The sequence below is a fragment of the Lissotriton helveticus genome, chromosome 1_1 (genome assembly GCF_964261635.1).
Source record: "Lissotriton helveticus chromosome 1_1, aLisHel1.1, whole genome shotgun sequence".
NCBI classification, from domain to species: Eukaryota; Metazoa; Chordata; class Amphibia; order Caudata; family Salamandridae; genus Lissotriton; species Lissotriton helveticus.
Genome location: NC_136057.1, coordinates 1,630,691,765 through 1,630,711,135, shown reverse-complemented (window position 1 = coordinate 1,630,711,135; position 19,371 = coordinate 1,630,691,765). Strand labels below are relative to the sequence as shown.

Here is a 19,371-nt window from a genome sequence, read left to right as displayed (position 1 = left end):
GCACCGGGCCCGGACGGCCTTCCGGGTGACTTAATGAGGGCTTACCCAGCGGATTGGGGAAGGATCATAGCAGCTCTCCTAAATGATATTATGAGGGGAGGAGCAGTGCCAGAATCCTGGAAAGGGGCGGTGGTTGTACCCATTTATAAAAAAGGGTGTAGGGAAACCCCGGGCAACTATCGCCCCATAAGTCTGATAGACTCCACCCAAAAGATAGCTGGTAAAGCTATCCTTGGTAGGATTCTCCATTGGGTGGAGGAGAATAAAATCCTATCAGACTTTCAGGCAGGTTTCCGGGCTGGTATGGGGACTATAGAGCAGGTGTTTAGGCTGTCCCTTTTGGGGTGGAAGGTGGTGGAACTAGGCAAGGGTAGTCTTTACTTAGCCTTTATAGATCTGAAGACTGCCTTTGACCTAGTTCCCCGGGAAGAGCTCTGGAGGGTCCTTTATGAGTTGGGATTACCACCTTACATCTTGTCCCTTCTCATAAGCCTCCATGCCCACACCTTTGCACAGGTCCGTTGGGGTAAAAACGGAGAGCTCACTGATAAGATACCAGTGTCCAGGGGCGTAAGACAGGGCTGCGTCTTGGCGCCCACCCTATTCTCGCTATATCTGAATGGGGTGGTAAAACATCTTCAACAAGAACCAGCCGACGCCCCCTGTCTTGGAGGTGTTCGCATCCCAACCCTGCTTTTTGCGGATGACACGCTCCTGATTTCGAAGACCCCACAAGGCCTGCAGAAATTATTAACACGATTCCAGGAGTTCTGTGAGGCAAAGGGGTTAATAATAAATGTGGACAAAACGAAATACTTAGTTGTAAATCCACCTAAAAAATTGGGCTGCCCACCTACACTTAATTCTATCCCCCTAGAGAAAGTAGCCGAATTCGATTACCTAGGTATCCGGATTACGGACAGGATGTCTTGGGCTAACCACATTGATAAAATGGTCCTAAATCATAGGAGAGTAGGAGGAGCTCTCATGAGGGAATACAGGGCCTCAACCAGGAGATCACTTACCCCAGTACTCGACATCTACAAGGCCAAAGTAGCAACATCAGCCTTGTATGGGGCAGAATTGTGGGGCCACTGCCGACTGGATGCCCTAGTGACAGCAGAGAGCAAGCTTCTAAAATCTTTAATCTCTGTTCCATTGAGCACACCATCAGTACCAGTGTGGATGGACATGGGATGTAAAAACATCAAAGACCAGGCCCAGCTTCGCCCGCTCCTGTTGTGGACAAGGATTTGGAGGAGCGAAGAATTAAAACCCTATGCTGATGCCCTGGGACATATAATGACCCAGGGGGGTTGGGCTAAGATAAGATGGTTAAGTGACACCAAAAAGCTTTTGGAGAACATCGGCCTAGGAGATTGCTGGTCATCTCGTTCAGCCCCTCCAAAAGAAGTTGTTAAGGCGCTTTATTGGAAATGGACTGCGGAGCGTCTAATTACAACCTCTAACCACTGCAGGTCCACTGCCGCCTTTCTACAAATTAAAGACACTGTGGCCTTTGAACCCTACCTGGACTTGATTACTCTCCCCTTTGACCGAGCACTTTATTTTAAATTCAGAGTTGGTTCCCTCCCGCTAGGTGCTTTGGTATCGAAATGGTCTCTTGTGGCCCGTACTTCTCCCAACTGTGCATCTTGCCCGAGTAAGGTTGAGTCCATTGTGCATGTTTTATTTGAATGCCCGGATTACGCAAGGCCTAGGAGTTTCTGGCTGAAACCACTCTGCCGGAATATGGGCACACGAAGTCATTTAGTAGCCTTGCGTATCCTAAGTACGGACACTTCCCCTCCTATTGTGTGCGGAATAGCTAAATTTTTAAAACAGTTTTGGCTTATTCGATGTAAGAGATTGTCAGTAGCTGTTTAATTCTCTTTTTAGTTAATTTATTAATGGTCTTTCACATCCTCTTATCTCTTTTAATATTTTTATACTGACTTCTTGCGGCAATGATTTTTTGTACATTGTATTGATTGTATTGTAAATGTGCTTATAAGATATCTTGCATATCGAATAAAAGCTTATGACTGACTGACTGACTGATAACAAGAAAGTAATCACTGCCTTCCATCATTCCAGGAGATTCACTATTTCTCAACAAGTCTACCTACTTACTACTGGCCATCAAAATTTACTATTTCACGGTTGCTACATATGAACACATAACACACTCATCACAGGACATCAACACAGAGTTCTGCTGCCAGGATCACCGTCCTATTAAGAGTCAAATAATTTCGTATTCCAGTCTCCTTTTGAGTAAGGTTTTTCAGCTCCCTGCACATACCATAGTTGAGATTACCCTCCTTGAGTCCACACAGACCATTCTATCTAGGGGCCTAGGGCTTGCTGAACTCCTCCTCTTCATCCAAATGCTTAATGTTTTTTGTTGCAGTTCAGCAGTTCCTTCCAAGATATAACACAGTAGTGCATGTTGCCCCAAATCAAAGCTGGAGCAGTGTGACCATCAAACAACATCAACAGAACAGACAACAAACTACCAATCCAATCCAAAGAAGCTTTATTCGAGATATACTCATAAACTCACAAAACAAACAACATTTAGAAATACACAGTTAAAAAGTTCCTTGGCTGGATTAAAGATAATTAAAAATCTTTGGATAACAACTTAATCTTAGAGCAAATGGAAGAGATAAAAATTTCATATCTACAATCTTCTTTACATTAAAAAAGTATATTACAGCAAGTAAGAGCACTTTGAAATAATCAAACAGATTCAATGGCCAGACAAGGGAAACTAAAATTAATGCTCACCAAAGAAATTACCCACATTTTTGTTTCAGCCTCATTACCCACGCCCAGCCTAGGTATTTGGCTACTGCTATTGTAATAAATGGCAAAGCACTGGTGCACATAATCCTTTCATCTTCAGTGCTCTTGTTTGTGCAAAATAGTTTGCACATTGGGGTCAGCCAGACTCGTCTAGGGATTGCATAGGCGGGACAGGCAAAGAGTAGGTGGGCGACTGTTTTGCTGTAGTTCCCACAGGCGGGACAGATGTTATCACTTATGGGGGTCCACCTGGACGTAAGGGACTTAAGAGGTAATGAACCTGCCCTAAGCTGGAAGTACAGCTTCCTATCTCTCGGCCTGGTAATAGTATCCCAGTAGGATTCAAATCTAGGGGTAAGTTTCGTTTCTAAGAACATTCTCCCCATAGTAGATGAGTCAGTGTTACTCCAAGCATTAAAAGCAGCCAACTCCCAGTACCTCTCTTTTAGGGAAAAGAGTCTTCAGTTGGGTTCTCCCATAACATTTTCATAACCAGGCCAACCAGGCTGTTTTTAACACCTCTCAGCCAGCTGATTTTGTAGAAACCGTAAGATTTTATTGCATCAAGAAAACCAGCGGCATATGATGAGAGTTCAGGTGTCGTCCACAGCCTACGCCAATATAAAATCGGACGCAGCTTGGTGACATCAGCGATGGCTTTTCTACCCAAATCATATATCTAAGTGGCTTTAGGGGAGTGCTTTGAGGGAGATTAATAATGCTAAGGAGAAACTGATTTACAGAAAGAGTTACAGAAGCTGGTTTCTCAAACCCCCATATTTCAGCGCCATAAAGAGAGGAGCTAACAGCTTTAGATTCATACACCTGGAAAACTGGTCTAATCGGTTTTGTTAGGAACCTTTTATGCTCCAGACTTAAAGCTCCCGTACTTTGTCGGTGTTTCAGAGCAGCTATATCTATATGACAGTCCCTCTTAAGGATCTTCTCTAGGTGAATGCCCAAATAGGTAAAAACCCTGACCAGTTCAAGTGGTTGTTTATTCATTAAAACGTTCCCTTTACAACGAAGTACCTTAGAGCCCCCAAGTCATTGGACAATTTATGTTTTCTGATACATCCTTTATTAGGTATTGAAAATTTCAGGCAACAGCATTTACAGAGTCAAGTAATGAAACACCTGTTAAAGTTACTTTAGTCTTTGTGCTACTCACATTGTAAGTCTAAGGGCTTAAGTTTTGTATACACTTTATTTGGAGAACATCTGGAGGACCTTTCAAGTCCTGTTGTATGGAGAACATTTGACATTTTCGGATTCCTAGTTGCTGGAGAATATTTACAGGATAGTTGGAAGCCTCACTGATTTTCTATTGTGTGTGCTTTTCAAAGTAGGAACTAGCCATCTGGAACTTTTCTGCGAGGATGATTGATGGGTGTTTCCAATACCTTAGCTGTACCATTGAATCACTTTTTTTGTTACATTGTTCATAGGGTATGTAGAGCTGTTACTGCTCTAACTCAGTTTGAAAAGTGCCCATTTCTCTGGGTAAGAGCAGCCTGAGATTGTTGATCTGGGCTTACAAGATCTTCTTCATTCCTTCCAATAGTCTTCAGATAAGAGCCTTGATCACATATTCACATGTGAGAGGATTTCAGTGTGTGAGAAGGTTGAGTCACTCTTGTTTTGTAAATTTCTTCAATCTCCACTTTCAGTTTCTCCCATACATCTTTGGTCACTCCTTTCTAAATTATAGAGAATGGTGGGGGGTTTTCAGGAGTGAAATGGACTGGTCAGCCATTGATCATCAGAGATTTACTTAACTGTGAGTATAATCTCATCAGAGCACACAAAAGAAATAAATCAGGGTTAATCAGGAGAAAACAGAGATGTCATTTTAAACTAGAACCAGACAAACATCTTTATTCTGTACCACAGCTTTCAGTGCTTGCAGTTCTATTTCCCGTGAGCTCATTTAACCCAGTACACATCTGCAGCCATACCATATTCTCAATAGTTTCATATTTATGTAACAATACTGTCAATTATGTTGGGATTTCTTGCTGCATACACTGTATGAATGTGAATCAGTCTTCATGGCCAGCTTTTCACATGGGTAGAAAATTGTTTAGGCTACAGATGTGCTTGTCAGCAAATGTATATCCACTTACCAAAGTGTTTAGTTCACGAGCATGGCAGAGAAAGAGACGCTCATTCACCCCAAGAGATGTGTATACACCAGTAGTATCAAGCTTCAGACAGACACGCTCTGTAGGAGAATGAAGAAACATTTATGAGGGAGTGAAAGATCACAAAGGCCAACTATTAAGAAATATCTAATCATAGCCACTGGTATAAGGCCTATATGAATAGGTGTCAGAGAAGGAAACAAAAGTATTAGGACCTCTTGGAATTGGGTTATACTGTTTTTTCAATTCATAACAGGTAGAGATTGAGTATGGGGATATTTAACCTAGGATTATCCAGGGTGGCCACAAAGGTCCATTTCCACCTAATTTTTCAGGGAAACCCCTAACTATGAAATTTAGTTCCTTTCATATTTATTGATTGTAGCCTTAATGCCCATCATTGATCTTCCCTCAGGGACCTACTTTGAACACCTCTGATTTAATCGCATGAGAGAGTTGTGATAATCTGTTGGATTGTATATGGTAGAAACATACAGGGGAGCAGAGGCACTGCCATGGGAGGACACAAGAGTGCTAATCCGGAGGAAATATATAAATTCTGCATCAATGGCTGTCTATTACTTACTCATAACTCACTGTTTCTCTGCTCAGCAATGAGTATGATGGCCAACCCCTACTGCTTTCAGACCACTACAACTCATAAACAACCACTCCTTTGCTTTCTAACCCATCCCCTAGCACTGTTTGGCATGGCATTCTCAACAGGAAACTAACAGATGGGTGCAGTATGATTTGGGTAATCACACTCAAGACCCAGCTTAATAATATGGACAAGCAATCACTGGTCATGTGAAAAGTTTGAATCAAGGGATAATAGTGGTGAGAGTCTTCCTTACTCACCCTGCCTTCCTCCTTCACTACACTCTACTTTCCTACAAGATATTGAGAGTAAGAGGAGCTAGCAGGATAGTTCTGGTGGAAAGCACAATGAGGAACACTGCTTCAAAGGGTCCCTCACTGTTCTAGGTAATGGAGTGCTCAGTCAATGTTAACACTGCATGTCACACATTCACCTACTACTGATGTGTGATGGCTAACAGCAAAAAAAAAAGCATATTATGTGAAGAAAACAATTAGTAACTGCAGAAGCACAGAACAAATAGGAGGCATATTTGTGACAAGCTTTTTATACAATAGCTTTTTTTAGATTTTGCACCTTAGGTTGTCAAGTATACAAGACAAGCCTCTTGTTTGTACATTAGCATCGTTCCGTCCATGCACAGATAAGGCATCCATAAATTCAATAAAGATTGTACCTCAGTATTTCAAATGAGTGTAACCAACATAAACTAAACAGCATCACTCTGCTGGTTCCGTCCACCCTCGATCCTCCTAGGTTTCCTCACAAGGAGACCTCCAATTCACTCTTCCAATATGTTCAGCAAGTTTCTTGCATTCATGTTGCCCTCATCCTAAGTCACCCCAGGATATAACTGTATGATGTATATCCTACCATCGAGCTTCTCCTCTTCTTGTCAGTCTGCTAAATATTGTGCAGTCCAATATTAGTTAGTATAGTAGTCAGTAGTCACACAACATATTTATTTCACACCACCAATCTGGGGGATCCGTCAATAATCTAACCACTTCATCACAACAAATAAGGTCACTCACCGACTTGTCGTTCCACCTGGTGTTTTCAATGTGAATTTTCTCCACTTTAGCCCACTCCACCATGTATTTTATGCATGTGCTAATCACTGGGGGTCTTCCAGTAGGTTTTAATTGCTTTACAATGACATGTCAAATGTACAAAGTCTGCCCGTCTGTGAGACATTTCAGGCATTCTGAAGTCTGTTCTGGGTAAGTTTTGCTCAATGTAGCTGGGGTTAGGTATGCCATGTGAACATAACTGCATTGCATGAGTTTGAACCACGCACTGGTCAACACTTCTTCCACTGCTGCGCATACCTCATCCGACTCCGCCTCTGTGATAGGTTCATCTGTGTAGACCTCCCATTTACTATATACCTTCAAATGATCTAGTGGTTTATCTGTATGCAGCACTCTATATATGATGGATAGCAGTGTCCAACAGTGCGATAAGTCCACCACTGTTTGTGTTTGCAGAGGTGCCTCTGGAAATGTTGGCCATATGCCTCTGGCCATGCACGTTTATTGTGCATCAGAAAAGATTATAAATCTACCAGCAGGTTAAGGATCAGAAACTGTCCTGCATCCCTCCTTTCCCATCTGCTCACTGTCTAATTAAGAGCAATATTTGCAAACGGGAGCATATTCCATAGGTGCATTTCCAGCATGAATGGTGGTCGCCTGACAATTTATTTTGTCGCTTGATCCCATGCCTTGCAGGTCTGTTGTACTACAAATAGCATTCATCCTATGATTCCAGTGCCCTTCAGCAGTAGACAGTCCAGCGGAACAGCCCAGTGTGTCCCCCAGAGAAACCTCTTTTGCCAGTTATCGCCCTTCTCCAACCAATGCACCGCATCTTGTAGCTGAGTCATCACTTAGTACATTTAAATATATGGTAACTCTAGGTTCTCCGCTTTTCTTATTCCTGTCTACGAGTGGTTCATTTAACTCTGCTGCACCCACCCTTCCAAAGCAGTTCCAACAGTAGTTTGTTCAGCTCATCAAATACCATGTGGAGCATCTCGTACATTGCACATAGTACATATATGCAGAAAGATAGCAATATCATACTCTCCAGGCACACCAGACTGATTGAATGACAGGCTTGCCTTACAATTTAGAGCAGTGGGGCTCAAGGTGTTGGGGAACCTTGCTTCTGACGGCTCACTCTTACCATGTTTGTAATTATATAATAATCTAGAAAGGGGCGTGTCCAAGTGTAAATATATTCAGCTGCAGAGCTGGTCCCAAAATCTAAAAACACCTATAGGTAAAGGAAACACCCTTGAAGAACAGCTAGTGGTTAGACCATCAGGGAAGAAGGAAGTTTCTTTCCTTTATTGGGCTATTGAGGAGACTACCAATGGAGATTTTAAGCTGGCTCAAGAACTGTGGGGGGCTTCCTTGCCTAATGAACAGTGGTAATAGCTGTGGCAGACATCTTTTAACACCTTGTCACTGTAAAGCCAGCTTGGCTAAGGAGAAACCACGTGTTCACAGTTCATAGGGCTTACTTATCTTCGTTAAGATTGACCAAAATGTCGAAGGGGCCTCCAGCCAGATGTAAATAATTCGATTTAGAGAGTGTCTCGGACATCCACGGTTAAGGAATGCCCTTCGATAGCAGAATTTTGGGAAAAAGTAGGCAAAACCATCGCTGATATTCTGGGACTTCCTATTCAGCTCAATCTCTCCCTGATAATCTTTGTTGTATGCAGTGAAACTACGGGTCCAGCTAGGTTGTTTCTTTTCTACGCAATTCTGTTGGCTAGGAGGGGAATTTGTAAAAGTTGGGTAGAAACTACACCTCCCTTACACTCTGAGTGGCTATCCTTCTTATTTACTACTTCAAGGACAGATGTGTGTAGAACATAGAGTAGAAAAAAGACAGCTTTTTGGGGTTTCTTATCAACCTGGTCCAAGGCTTAGTTTTGGGAATTTAGTGTTGGGAATTTATAAATTAAGGACTAGAGCTTTCACTCAAAAAGAAATCGGGTTCCTATGATTATGCCTCTTTGCAACTTTCTTGACTGGGCCTCCCAGTCTTTTCCCCCTTTACAGGCCAACACTGCAATCAACCGGCTCAACACAAACCGGAGGAGAGTGTGACCACCCTTTTCATCTTAGGGCCAGTGTCATTTTAAGACTGTTGTGTACCAGTAGGCGGGGAGCTTCCTCCTGGTCCCTATCCAGCAGTCTATGTCTCTATAATATTGAGTAACGGTACGGACGGCTTATTTTGTCCACTGGGGTTTGAGGCGAATGAGGGAAAAAAAAGATAACAATATCATCTTTGCCACCGCTACCTTCCCCATTTGGAAGAGCGGTAATGTCTTCCAGAATCACAGTGAAGCATGCAACCCATCTAACACACAACCTATGTATAGTTGCTAACTTTCCACCTCATCATGAGAGATCCATACGCTGAGGCAGTGGAAGCTGAAGGCTAGCTACCCAGCCAAGATAATCGGTATTCAAGTATATATCTGACCCCAAACAGAAGGAAAAGTTTCGATTTGTGCAGTTGAAATACAAATCAAAAGTTTCACCATTTCTTCAAAGGTGTTTGACGATATCAAGATCTAATTCATGGGCTGTTGCAAGTACACTGTAACTTTGAAAGCATATAAAGAGATGACATGTGTAGTGGCCCACACCTAGATTCCTCAACCCTCTGGCATTCTCTGCAGTCAACATGCCAGTGATTTGATCACTAGCACAAATAATGAGGAGAGAAAGTTTCCCTTTCTTGTATGCATCTCTACTCAAATCTTTATAACGCCTCCCGGCCCGTGCACACTCTTGCTAAAGGGCTTGAGTACAGGGGCCTGACCCACTGCACGTATCTCCAACCAAATCCCATGTGTTAGAGGACCTCCCACAAAAAATCCCAATCTACAACCTCAAAAGCCTGTTCAATGTCTGGCAAAGACAAAACATGCTCTCTGTCTCCGAATTTGGTTGAGGGGTGGAGTGGAGAATGTGCAGCAGTCTACAAAGGTTGAAAGTTGTATTTTTGCAAGGGATAAATCTGCATTGGTCCTTGTAGACCAACTCAGGAATCATCACACTTATTTGATTCACTAGTACTTTACTTAAATATTGTTGTGTCTTTATTTAACATGGACAGTGGACGATATGCCTTCAGTTCCATTGAGTCTCAGCCAGGTTTAGGGATGGGGATTACTCCAGTCTCCCTCATCGTTGGAGGGAGATTACCAGTTTCATATGACTCAGTATAGACCTCTAGGAGTTTCTCAGCTAGGAGCCCCAGGTTGAGTTGTTAGAATTCGATTGCCAGTCTGTCACTGTCTGGTGTTTTAGATAGGCATTTGCTGGTGAAGCCTCCACTATTTCCTCCTTAGTAAGAGTAACATCAAGAACATCCCTTTGTTCTGTCTTAACTTTTGTTACATGGAGTGCAGTTAGGTAGTCACTCACTGACTGGTTGGTGGATCTCTAGGGTTGTTTATTCATCAGTCAGAGGTGGTCAGTAAATGCTGAGTTAATACAGGCCTAGGTAAACTGTTCTTTCTCCTGACTATCGTCAATCTTCGCTTTGTGTTTACGATCCTTCTCTCCATTGACCAATGCGGCCAGAAATATTCCCAACTTGTCTCACTCGCTATGTAGACTCTATGTCAGTATGAGGTCCGGGTGTGTCAATCTAGTCTACCCCATGTATCCATTACCCCCTTCTTCGGTGCAGTCCATTCAGTCAGTTTACATGGAAAATGGTTGATATCCGCTTTCATCTATTCAAGTCTCTTGTCCAAGGAGAAAAGCATGCGTTTGAGTTGCGGCTTGATACCATATATCTCAGACATGTATTCCACTCAGAGTATTAACTTATTGGCTTCCCATTCCATGGCTCTAGTGCTGGTCGTACCACAATTATCTACAAAATATTGTGTGAGTTTTTCTCTGAGCCAGTGAGCAAAAGTTTTGTCAGTCAGTGATTCAATACCACTCCCTCCAGCACAGGTGGAACAGGATGTAGCGAAGAGTTAAACTCTCCATTTTTATGCCGAGACTAGGCAGCACATGCGCTGTCTCTTCGAGACATGCTGTATTCACTCTGTGGGATTGTCATTCAAAAATGCCTCCTTGCTAGTGGTTAATCCTTCCTCCTTTTAGTGTTTAGTTTTCCCCCACAGAGCATCACCCAATTAACATTATGCTTCTATGTTTATGTGTTAATTTAGGGGACTATTTTTTCTTTGATTCCTACTTGTGTCACTGTTTGCCCGTTTTCAACAGTTCCGCTTCGGCACCCATCACTTAATCTCCTCCTTCCATTTAAATACCGAGATGAAATGTCAGACATTTCAGGTGCTGTTTTTTAAATTGCCGCCTATTTTTTTCTGACTTCAAAGTACAAGTATTTCACCAAACCTTTCCTGATTCGCTGCTTGCTGATTTAGTGAGCCTCAGTCGCCGAACCTTCAGCAGCTCAACCTTGTTGCACAGTTAAGGGCAAGGCTTAAAAAACTTGTATTGCATTTTCTCTGACCCTTTTTTATATAATGTGAACTCAAGCAACCCGATGGTGTTGGAACACTTTACATGAGCCCTAGTTACATTATACAGTGTCCGATTAAATTTTGGGGGAATTGTTTTAGAGTGTGTACTCAACGGATCCAAAGGTATTGAAGTGCTTTACAAAAGCTCCAATTATATACACAAGATCAGGTTAATTTTATTTGGTTTTAGGTGCACGAAGATTAAGTGATGCCAACCTTGCCCCTGTTTATTCATTATTTCCCCACTACTTTACAAATGGGAGCAGCATACGACCCTCCCACATCGCTGCAAGCAAGCCCCGCTGTCTCTTCTTGGCGTCCTCCTCGGCTCCTCCTCACAGAGCTCTAATTTCAAAGCACATTTACAGCCCCTCCGCAGGAACTGTGAGACATTTTGTATTATGTAATGTGATCTTGAGCGACCCAAGGGTGTTGAAGCACTTTACATGATTGCTAGTTGCATTACTCAATGTCAGATTCATTGTTTGGGGGCATTTTCACAGAGTGCAAATTCAAATGACCCAAAGGTATTGGAGATCTTTACAAAAGCTCCAGTTACACAAGGTTAGGGCAATTCTCTTGCTTTTAGGTGTGTGGAGATTAATCCCATGCCGGCGTCTAATGTCCGGGAGCTGTCCAGCGCTACAGTGCTCGGGTGCGTAGGATAACTCCTGGCATTCCGCGTATATGGCACTGGAAATCCCTCTGGTGCGGCCATGAGAGAAATTTCTTTAAGCCCTAAACAGCGTCAGTAGTTGAGGATGGGCTTCCCCACCTCCTGAGGCTGTTTGGCTTGTTTTAGGGAAATGAAAATAAGCGAGCACATCATGCTGACGTCATTTCTCTGAAACCGAAACTGAAATAAGCTGATTTCAGTTTCACTTTCAACGTGCTCGTTGAGCTATCTCAGCCCCCGAGCACGCAGAAAGACAGAAGAAGTATCATTCAAAAGGGGAGAATCTACCCTTTCCAAAGGTACCTCTCCCTAGTAACTTCCTGCTTGGTACTAACTTAGGAGGGCGATCCACAAGCAAGGATCCACACACTGAACACCAGGGAGGGAGGAGCGGCCCCGTGGGCAAGGGCCTTTGTCCCCCAATTGTTTTGTGTCATATTCAGTCTTTCTGCCCCCCTGGGGGCAGATGAGGCAGTAGCCCCCAATATGCCCCTAGGGGGGCAAAAAGCCAACTAGATGCCAGGGATATTTTTTTTTACTGTATTTAGGATGGGGGCTACCCGAGAGGGCATACCAATGCCCCCTCCCCCGCAAAATTCCACAATCTTTCTGCCCCCCTGGGAGGCAGATACGGCAGTAGCCCCTGATCTTCCCTCAGGGGTCAGAAAGCACACTAGGCACCAGGGATATTTCTTTTTTTAAGTATATAGGGGTGGGGGCTGCCCAAAATGGGCATGCTAATGTACCCGCCCCCCAAAAAAATTCACAGTCTTTCTCTCCCACAGGAGACCGATGGGGACAATAGCCCTTAGCTTTCCATCGGGAGGCGGCAGAGAGCCCATTAGGGACCAAGGATGTTTTTTTTTTATACATATGCCTGGAGGCTGCCAAAATGGTCATGTAAATGCCCCACCCCCCAAAACATTTTGCCAGAGGCTATATGGCTCTCCTGGGAGGCAGTTGGGGCAATCACCCTGCAGTAAGCCCACTAGGCACCAGGGACTTTTATTATTTTTATGTAGGAGTGGGGGCTGCCCACAACGGGTATGCAGGGGGCAGATGGGGCAATAGTGCCTTATTGCCCCCCATAAGGCATCAATGCCCCCCCATAAAAATTAGCCACAGTCTTTCTGCCTTCCCCAGGAAGCAGATGGGGGCAGTAGTTCCTAATATTGCACTCTAGGCACCAGGGTTTCTTTATTTATTTTTTATGTAGGGGTCGGGGCTGCAGAGAATGGGCATGCTAATGCCCCCAAAAAGGTATTTCTGACCCACGGGAAGGCAGATTGAGGCAATAGTCCCTTATCTGCACCCCCGCAGGGGGCAGAAAGCTCACTGGGCACCAGTAATATGTTTATGGGCATGCCAGTGCGAAGCCCCATAGGCAAGGGTCACTCCCTTTTGTTTTTTAGGCACACATTTTGGCTGTTTCAGTGATATTTTTAGTCTCAATTGCACCCAAGCGGGGACAGAAAACCCCTAGAAACCAGGTAGAGTGTGTGTGTGTATAAATTGGAGTTTGGTTGAGGGTCTGAGTGTACTGACCTTTGGCTGGCAGTTTGCTGGCGGTGTGTGTGGACCTGCACTTGGCTAATGGTGTGGATGGCTTGATGATGGCGTGAATAGATTGGCGCTTGCCTGGTGGTGTGCATGGAGTGGCGCTTGGCTGGCAGTGTATGTGGACTGGTGCTTGGCTTCATGTGTGCATGGATAGTTATTGGCTGCAGGGCCAAACTGGCCGTAGCGGACATCAGGCATTTCCCCAGTGGGCTGGAGGGGTGGGGGTGATTTTCTGGCCAAGGGGGTGGTTTGCCACAGAGGGCCAGTTTTGCCGCAATGCTGCAATATTAGACCCCAGTTGTGGTACTTTAAATTCTGTACTCGTGTAATAAACTTTGTCGTAGCATGACGATTTTTATATCAAAAGACCGAGAATGGCTAGTACACTATGTACAAGCATTTTCGTTATGTTCCAGTAACAATTTCACCTCGAAATGGTCATTTTCGTTGTGAAACCCTTGGCATCCATTTTGTGTACAGCAGCCATGTTGTGTGTTGCCCTTTACATAGGCTATAACACACAGCTAAATTCGATTCCAAAAGGCCACGTACACCTTGATTGACTTTCCCCTGACCTGAGCCTGTTGGAACCATTGCCCCAGGCCGAACCTGTTTGGTCAGTTCCTCTCCCAGTGGCCGAGCAAGATAGCATCAAGGCCCAACATGCCATAAACCTTCTCATCGCATACACACCCTGCCTATCTTACTTCCATCTGTTCCTGCCTCCACGAGCTATTTATGCCATGGGCTGTGATCTTACTGTTTTGGGGTTATCCGGCCTTGTCAGCTAAAGAATGTATTCATTATGTGGACATTGTTTATGGCCTGGACTTATCTTGAAAGTGGGTTTTGCATCTGTGTGCACGTTCTGGGAATGTATTTCAAATATGTGCCTAAGGCATACCAATCTGTATAAAAGGACTGTGCGGAGTCCATGAAGGCAGGCTATCTCATTCAGTCGCTTTTAGGCGTGGCTGGGCGACGTAGCCTCACAGTTGTATGTAATAAAGATGTCTTTTCATATTTCAGATTCTCTGTCAATTCCTTAGCTGCTTTTGAATGGACTACCTATTGGTAAGACCCCTGAGAAGGAGTTTGAGGATTTCTAGAACCACAGTTGACGCCCAACTCGTGGCTCAATCGTCCAGTGGCTATCTGAGGAGTAATTGTGTCAGAGGATGGAAAACTGCTGGGGAAGGCAAGACAGAAATCTACTAAAAAAAAGGTACTCTGGGCACAGAGGTTCTGGGGGATTCTCTGTCTTTGCGGCTCAGTATGTTTTTTATTTTTTTCTGACTCAGAATCTCCAAAAGATGCCACTCTTGATTGAGAAACCCTTTCTTTTTGTGGCGTAAGTATTTTAAAACAGACTGTTGGGACGGTTGGGAATTGGCAGTTAGAATTTGGACAACTATTTGTTTGCTATAGCTTTGATAGATTTGTATAGGTTTGGATATGCGAATTGCAATTTGTGTAGGCGGATAATGAAGAGACTTTTCTCCATCTGCTTTACTTGGAGTATAAGTGGGTCGCTCCCAGTCCTTTGTTCTTTGATTTTGATTGGTTCTTAGTTTGTTTGGTCCTTAGTTTATTTGAACATTGCAATTTTCAATAACCGAGGGTCTTGTAAATTTACGAGTGTATCGATAGAGATAGCGCCCTTGAAGTTTGGAAGCTAGATTAGTGAGCTATAAGATGCCTGATCTTAGCAAATTTGGAACTTGGTGTTGGCCAACTTTGTGCACGTTTTGGATTAGCCGGCTAGATATCTAAATAGGTTTACATTTGAAATACATATTTCTTCCCTGGTGACTTTGTATCCCCAGGGAATTAAAATATGACATAATACATGTAAGGATCCTTTGTTCTGTGTAATTTTATGAATGGAGATGCAGAACGAATTTTGGTGTTCTGCCAGTATTGAGAAGCGGTTCTTGTAAATATGACTTACATTTAGTATTTACAAAATGATTTGGTTTAGGTACAATCTTTGTAGCTGTCTTCTGTTTCAGTCCTATGTATTGTGACCTGTGGGTTCCATGTGTGTTTAAATGTGGTTTTTTGCCGTTACTGTAACTTCTGTTGTGAATAGCGTTGGCGCAATTTATGAAACAAAATGCCTAAAAGCGCTGTATTGTGTGTCCTGAATGTTTCAACACTTTCTGTCTCTGTTTGAAATGAGCTCATGTGTGTATTAAGAGTTTTTGATGTTTTTCAGTTTGTTGAGTGAAATGTTGGATTAATTTATATGAGGTCGAAAATTACATGAACATGAAGCTGTGTACCATGCGACATGCTAAAATCGCTATATGTTGCTATTTAATTTATACATTAAACGAAACGCATATGTGCAAAATGTTAAAGGATTGAAATTAGATAAAGTTAAAATTCGCATTTACTAGGAATATGAAAAGCCTCAAAAATAAATTGTGTGTTTTATAGAAAAACGAATTTATAGCATTTTTTGTACCTACATGCATTAGTATATGCACGCATACAAAACTGCCGTTACACGCTTAAAAAGGATAAAATTAGGAAAACCATTCAATGGATATAAATCAGGCCCCAAAAAGGAGAAAACGAAATTGTCTATTTTTTTCAAAAATAAATAAATTTACTGCATTTTTCCTTAGATGCACTGTATTAGATGGTCACGGGCAAACATCTCAGCTAAAGTACATTTTTTTTCCTTGTCAGATTTAAATGCATCTTTTTGCACGTGCATTTTTAAAACTTAAAATGTCTGTTTTCAGTAAAACTAAAAGCGTGCTCAGGTTTCAGCATTTCTTTCAGGTTTTCAACCTTTCCTGCCTTAAGGCAGCAGATGTTGTTTTTCGAGGGCCATAAATTGCATTGGAACGTTTTTAGCACAGTTGGATCCTTTTAATTTTAGATTAGTGTTTTAGAGGGTTACAAAATAAGGTTCTGTGTATCACTGGAAAACATCCAAATGTGGTTTTATTCTCTTTAAGCAATTTTTAAAAGTATATTTTTGGTTCTTATGCTAAATACTGATGGCCTTTTAAAATATGGGGCAAAAATGTGACGCAGGAAAAATGTCATGTTTAAAGTTACGTTTTTGTGCTTCGGCGCATAAATGAACTCATCTAAAATTATAGGCAAGGGATGCAACTTACCTTTATATGTGGAATTCTCATAGAAAGGTAATTGGTTTCTTTGAAAGAAAAATTATTAATTATGGAAAATTATCTGAAAAAAATAAGTGCTTTTTAATATAGTTTTTTGATATTTATAAAGCTTAGTACTCATGCTATGACCCCCTAGCATTAAAAATTGATTTAAGTGATGTGTTACTGAATAATTAGGTAATTTGCATGTTGGTTTTCGCTTGGCGCAGGCGTAAAAGACTTTTTTCTAGGATTTACATGAGAGATGCCCAATGTTCAACCTCTGTCATGTGTAAAGGACATTCTGAGGAAGATTAATATGTGAAGCAATCATAGGATATTAACTTTTAAGTTCCCTAAATGCCAAAGTCGAAAATGGGTAATTAGACTATTTAAAGAGGCATTCTTGCCATGAGAGTAACTTTCAGAGTGTCTTAGGCTTTAGTAAACCAAGCAAGAACAACAAACCTCAGAGAGGACCTATATTTCTTTTTGCATTGAATAAATCCAAACGATTTGTGTTAGAGATGCCAGAAAGAAAAGAACTTTTACATTATTTCTCAAACATATACATTTATTTAAATATTTTTGTCATTTTTTCTAAGAGTTTTTTAAGAGACATTTGTACAAATATACATAACATTGTCCATGTTGCGTCAAAAAAGTGCCCTCTTTTAGTAATTAATAACAGTTGATCCTGCTAGTCAAGCATACACACTTTCATACCAGTAATACTCTTTTTTTATAAAAGAAGGGAAAACATACTTAACAACATAAACACAAAAGCAGAATTTTCACAAAACACAAGTCTAATACAGGTGGTGACTCTAAGGTGTGCTTATTGGGATACGTATGGTGATCTAGACAATACAGTTTAACTAGTTAGGATGGAATTAACCAGTTCGTGTCCTAGACTGTAGATGTTGGGCTTTATTGCAAGGAGGCATGTATGACGATATGTGTCACTTTTACAATAATTGGGTAAAATTTGTATTGATACTAAATTTCACAGACATGATGTTTGCATGCTGTTGACACGAATAGACAACACCTCACCAGTGTATGTCAAAATTTGGCCATAATAGTATTGAAGTAAAATAAAAGAGATATACATGAGTCATGATATTGCCCTCTCCCTTATGGACCAGGTAATTCTAAATTTATGTATCCTTGATTGGACCTAAGGATGAAATTATAGATTTGTGGCTCTTGTTAAAGGTGACCTAAACTTTTCATTTTTTCCCCTGCAGAAGGAACTGGACCATTAACTGATTGGGGATTTTAGTTGTGTCCTATTTCCATTTTCCTTTTTCATATTCCTTTCACCAGTCAGCCCATTTATTACTATGGGTGTATTGTTTATGCGCACACTTTTAGACTAGAGTGATGTATCAGGGACCCCCCATGTTATGTAAAATGTTTTTTTCAGACTGATTGTCGGGGTAGTGACAGGCTGGTTAACTGACCCAATGTTATAGTAAGACACGTTTTCCATCTCAATAGGAGATATCTTAAGTTTACCTTTTTAACATGACGAATTTTCAATGTCTATTTTAATTCCTCAGTTCTCTTTTATTCCTGCTGCTTTAATTTGTGGTGGGATCAGATGTGTTCTAATCATGCAAATAGCGGGACTCTCCAGTTCTGGTCTTGTTGTCTGCACATTTGATCATTAGCCTTTGTATTGCATAGTGCACTTAATGCACATTTTTAAAGGGATTTTTCTTCATGTCCTTGATAATCTGTATTATGTCATTTCTCTATTTGAGATGTTCTAGATAAGGAATTTAGAACACCTAGGTTTAATCATTGAGGAATATATGTATTTGCACCATTAGACAATGCCACCATATGTAAAAACATCCATTTAGATAGAATTTTCATGTAGTTATTTACCCTTCGATGATGAAGGATATGCTCTCACACGAAAACCCAATTGAAAAGCCCAGAGACACCGTTTGCCTACTGCCTTTATGTTTGAAATTGCTTTTTGAAAATGACAGTGCATTCTAGACCAACATTGTCCCATGGCGTGTGGCCACTCCTTTGCAGATTGCAGGCCACTTGCTTTCAGTCCCCTTGTTAAAACCCATGAACTGTTTTGTGCTTGATTTGAAGGAAACTAACAGTTATGTCACATTTCCTATATCACTAGGTTCTGCGGGATCTTCCAGAGTCAAAGGAAGAGTGATACCCTGCAGACCTGTGATCGAGACTAAGCACACTCTCCATCAGTGACAGATGAAAGACAGACTTCTTCGCTCTACAATTCCTGCGACCAGAAAGTAGTGTGACAGCAATCGTCAGCGTGACAGCGATCATCAGCGTGCCCCCAATGGTACCTCCCAAGCAAGCCATTTTGTTTCATCAGAAGGCGTTGTACAAAGAAAAGAAAAGAGGAGCTGGTTTCAAAGATGCGAAGGATCCCTGTTGTTGATGGCAGGGCTGTCATCCAGTTTGTTCAACTGTCATGTGCTTGAACCTCTGACAGCGCGCGGTCCCCTGATCCCCTTGGCCTAAGTTTTTGGCCCTCCACACACCTCTTTTCCTTTGCTCCAGCGGAAAGGCAGTGCACCCGAGGATAAAAAGGCACTACATTCCGGTGCCCATGAGAGAGCAGCTTGAGCGTCCTCTGACACTCAATGATGAGTGTTGGAGTCTGAAAGTGCTGCTGATCTTGCTGGGTTGTTTCTCAGTAGTGCTTGGATCTGCATGAAATGCTTTGTGCCCTTGATCAATGAAGGGCGCATCATCTGTAGTATCTGCCACGAAGAAGAGACACTGGTGCACTGCCTTGAGACATTGAGACTTTGTAATTGAGCTATGAGTGTTTGCCAGGAGGGCACTCCAACGGATACTGAGTCATGAAGAGCCTGAATGAAGAGGCCCAACGCGAAGAAGGCACTGGAAGC

General features: G+C 42.2%; 1 protein-coding gene across 2 annotated transcripts in view; it reads right to left on the bottom strand.

Moving 5' to 3' along the window:
* RAPGEF3 (Rap guanine nucleotide exchange factor 3) overlaps positions 1–19,371 on the bottom strand; it is a 1,135,646-nt gene that overhangs the window by 269,971 nt on the left and 846,304 nt on the right. For both annotated transcript variants that reach the window (XM_078688545.1, XM_078688554.1), the window contains exon 19: positions 4,938–5,035. In XM_078688545.1, coding sequence (XP_078544671.1) covers positions 4,938–5,035 — 98 coding nt within the window. The remainder of the gene's footprint in view (positions 1–4,937; positions 5,036–19,371) is intronic.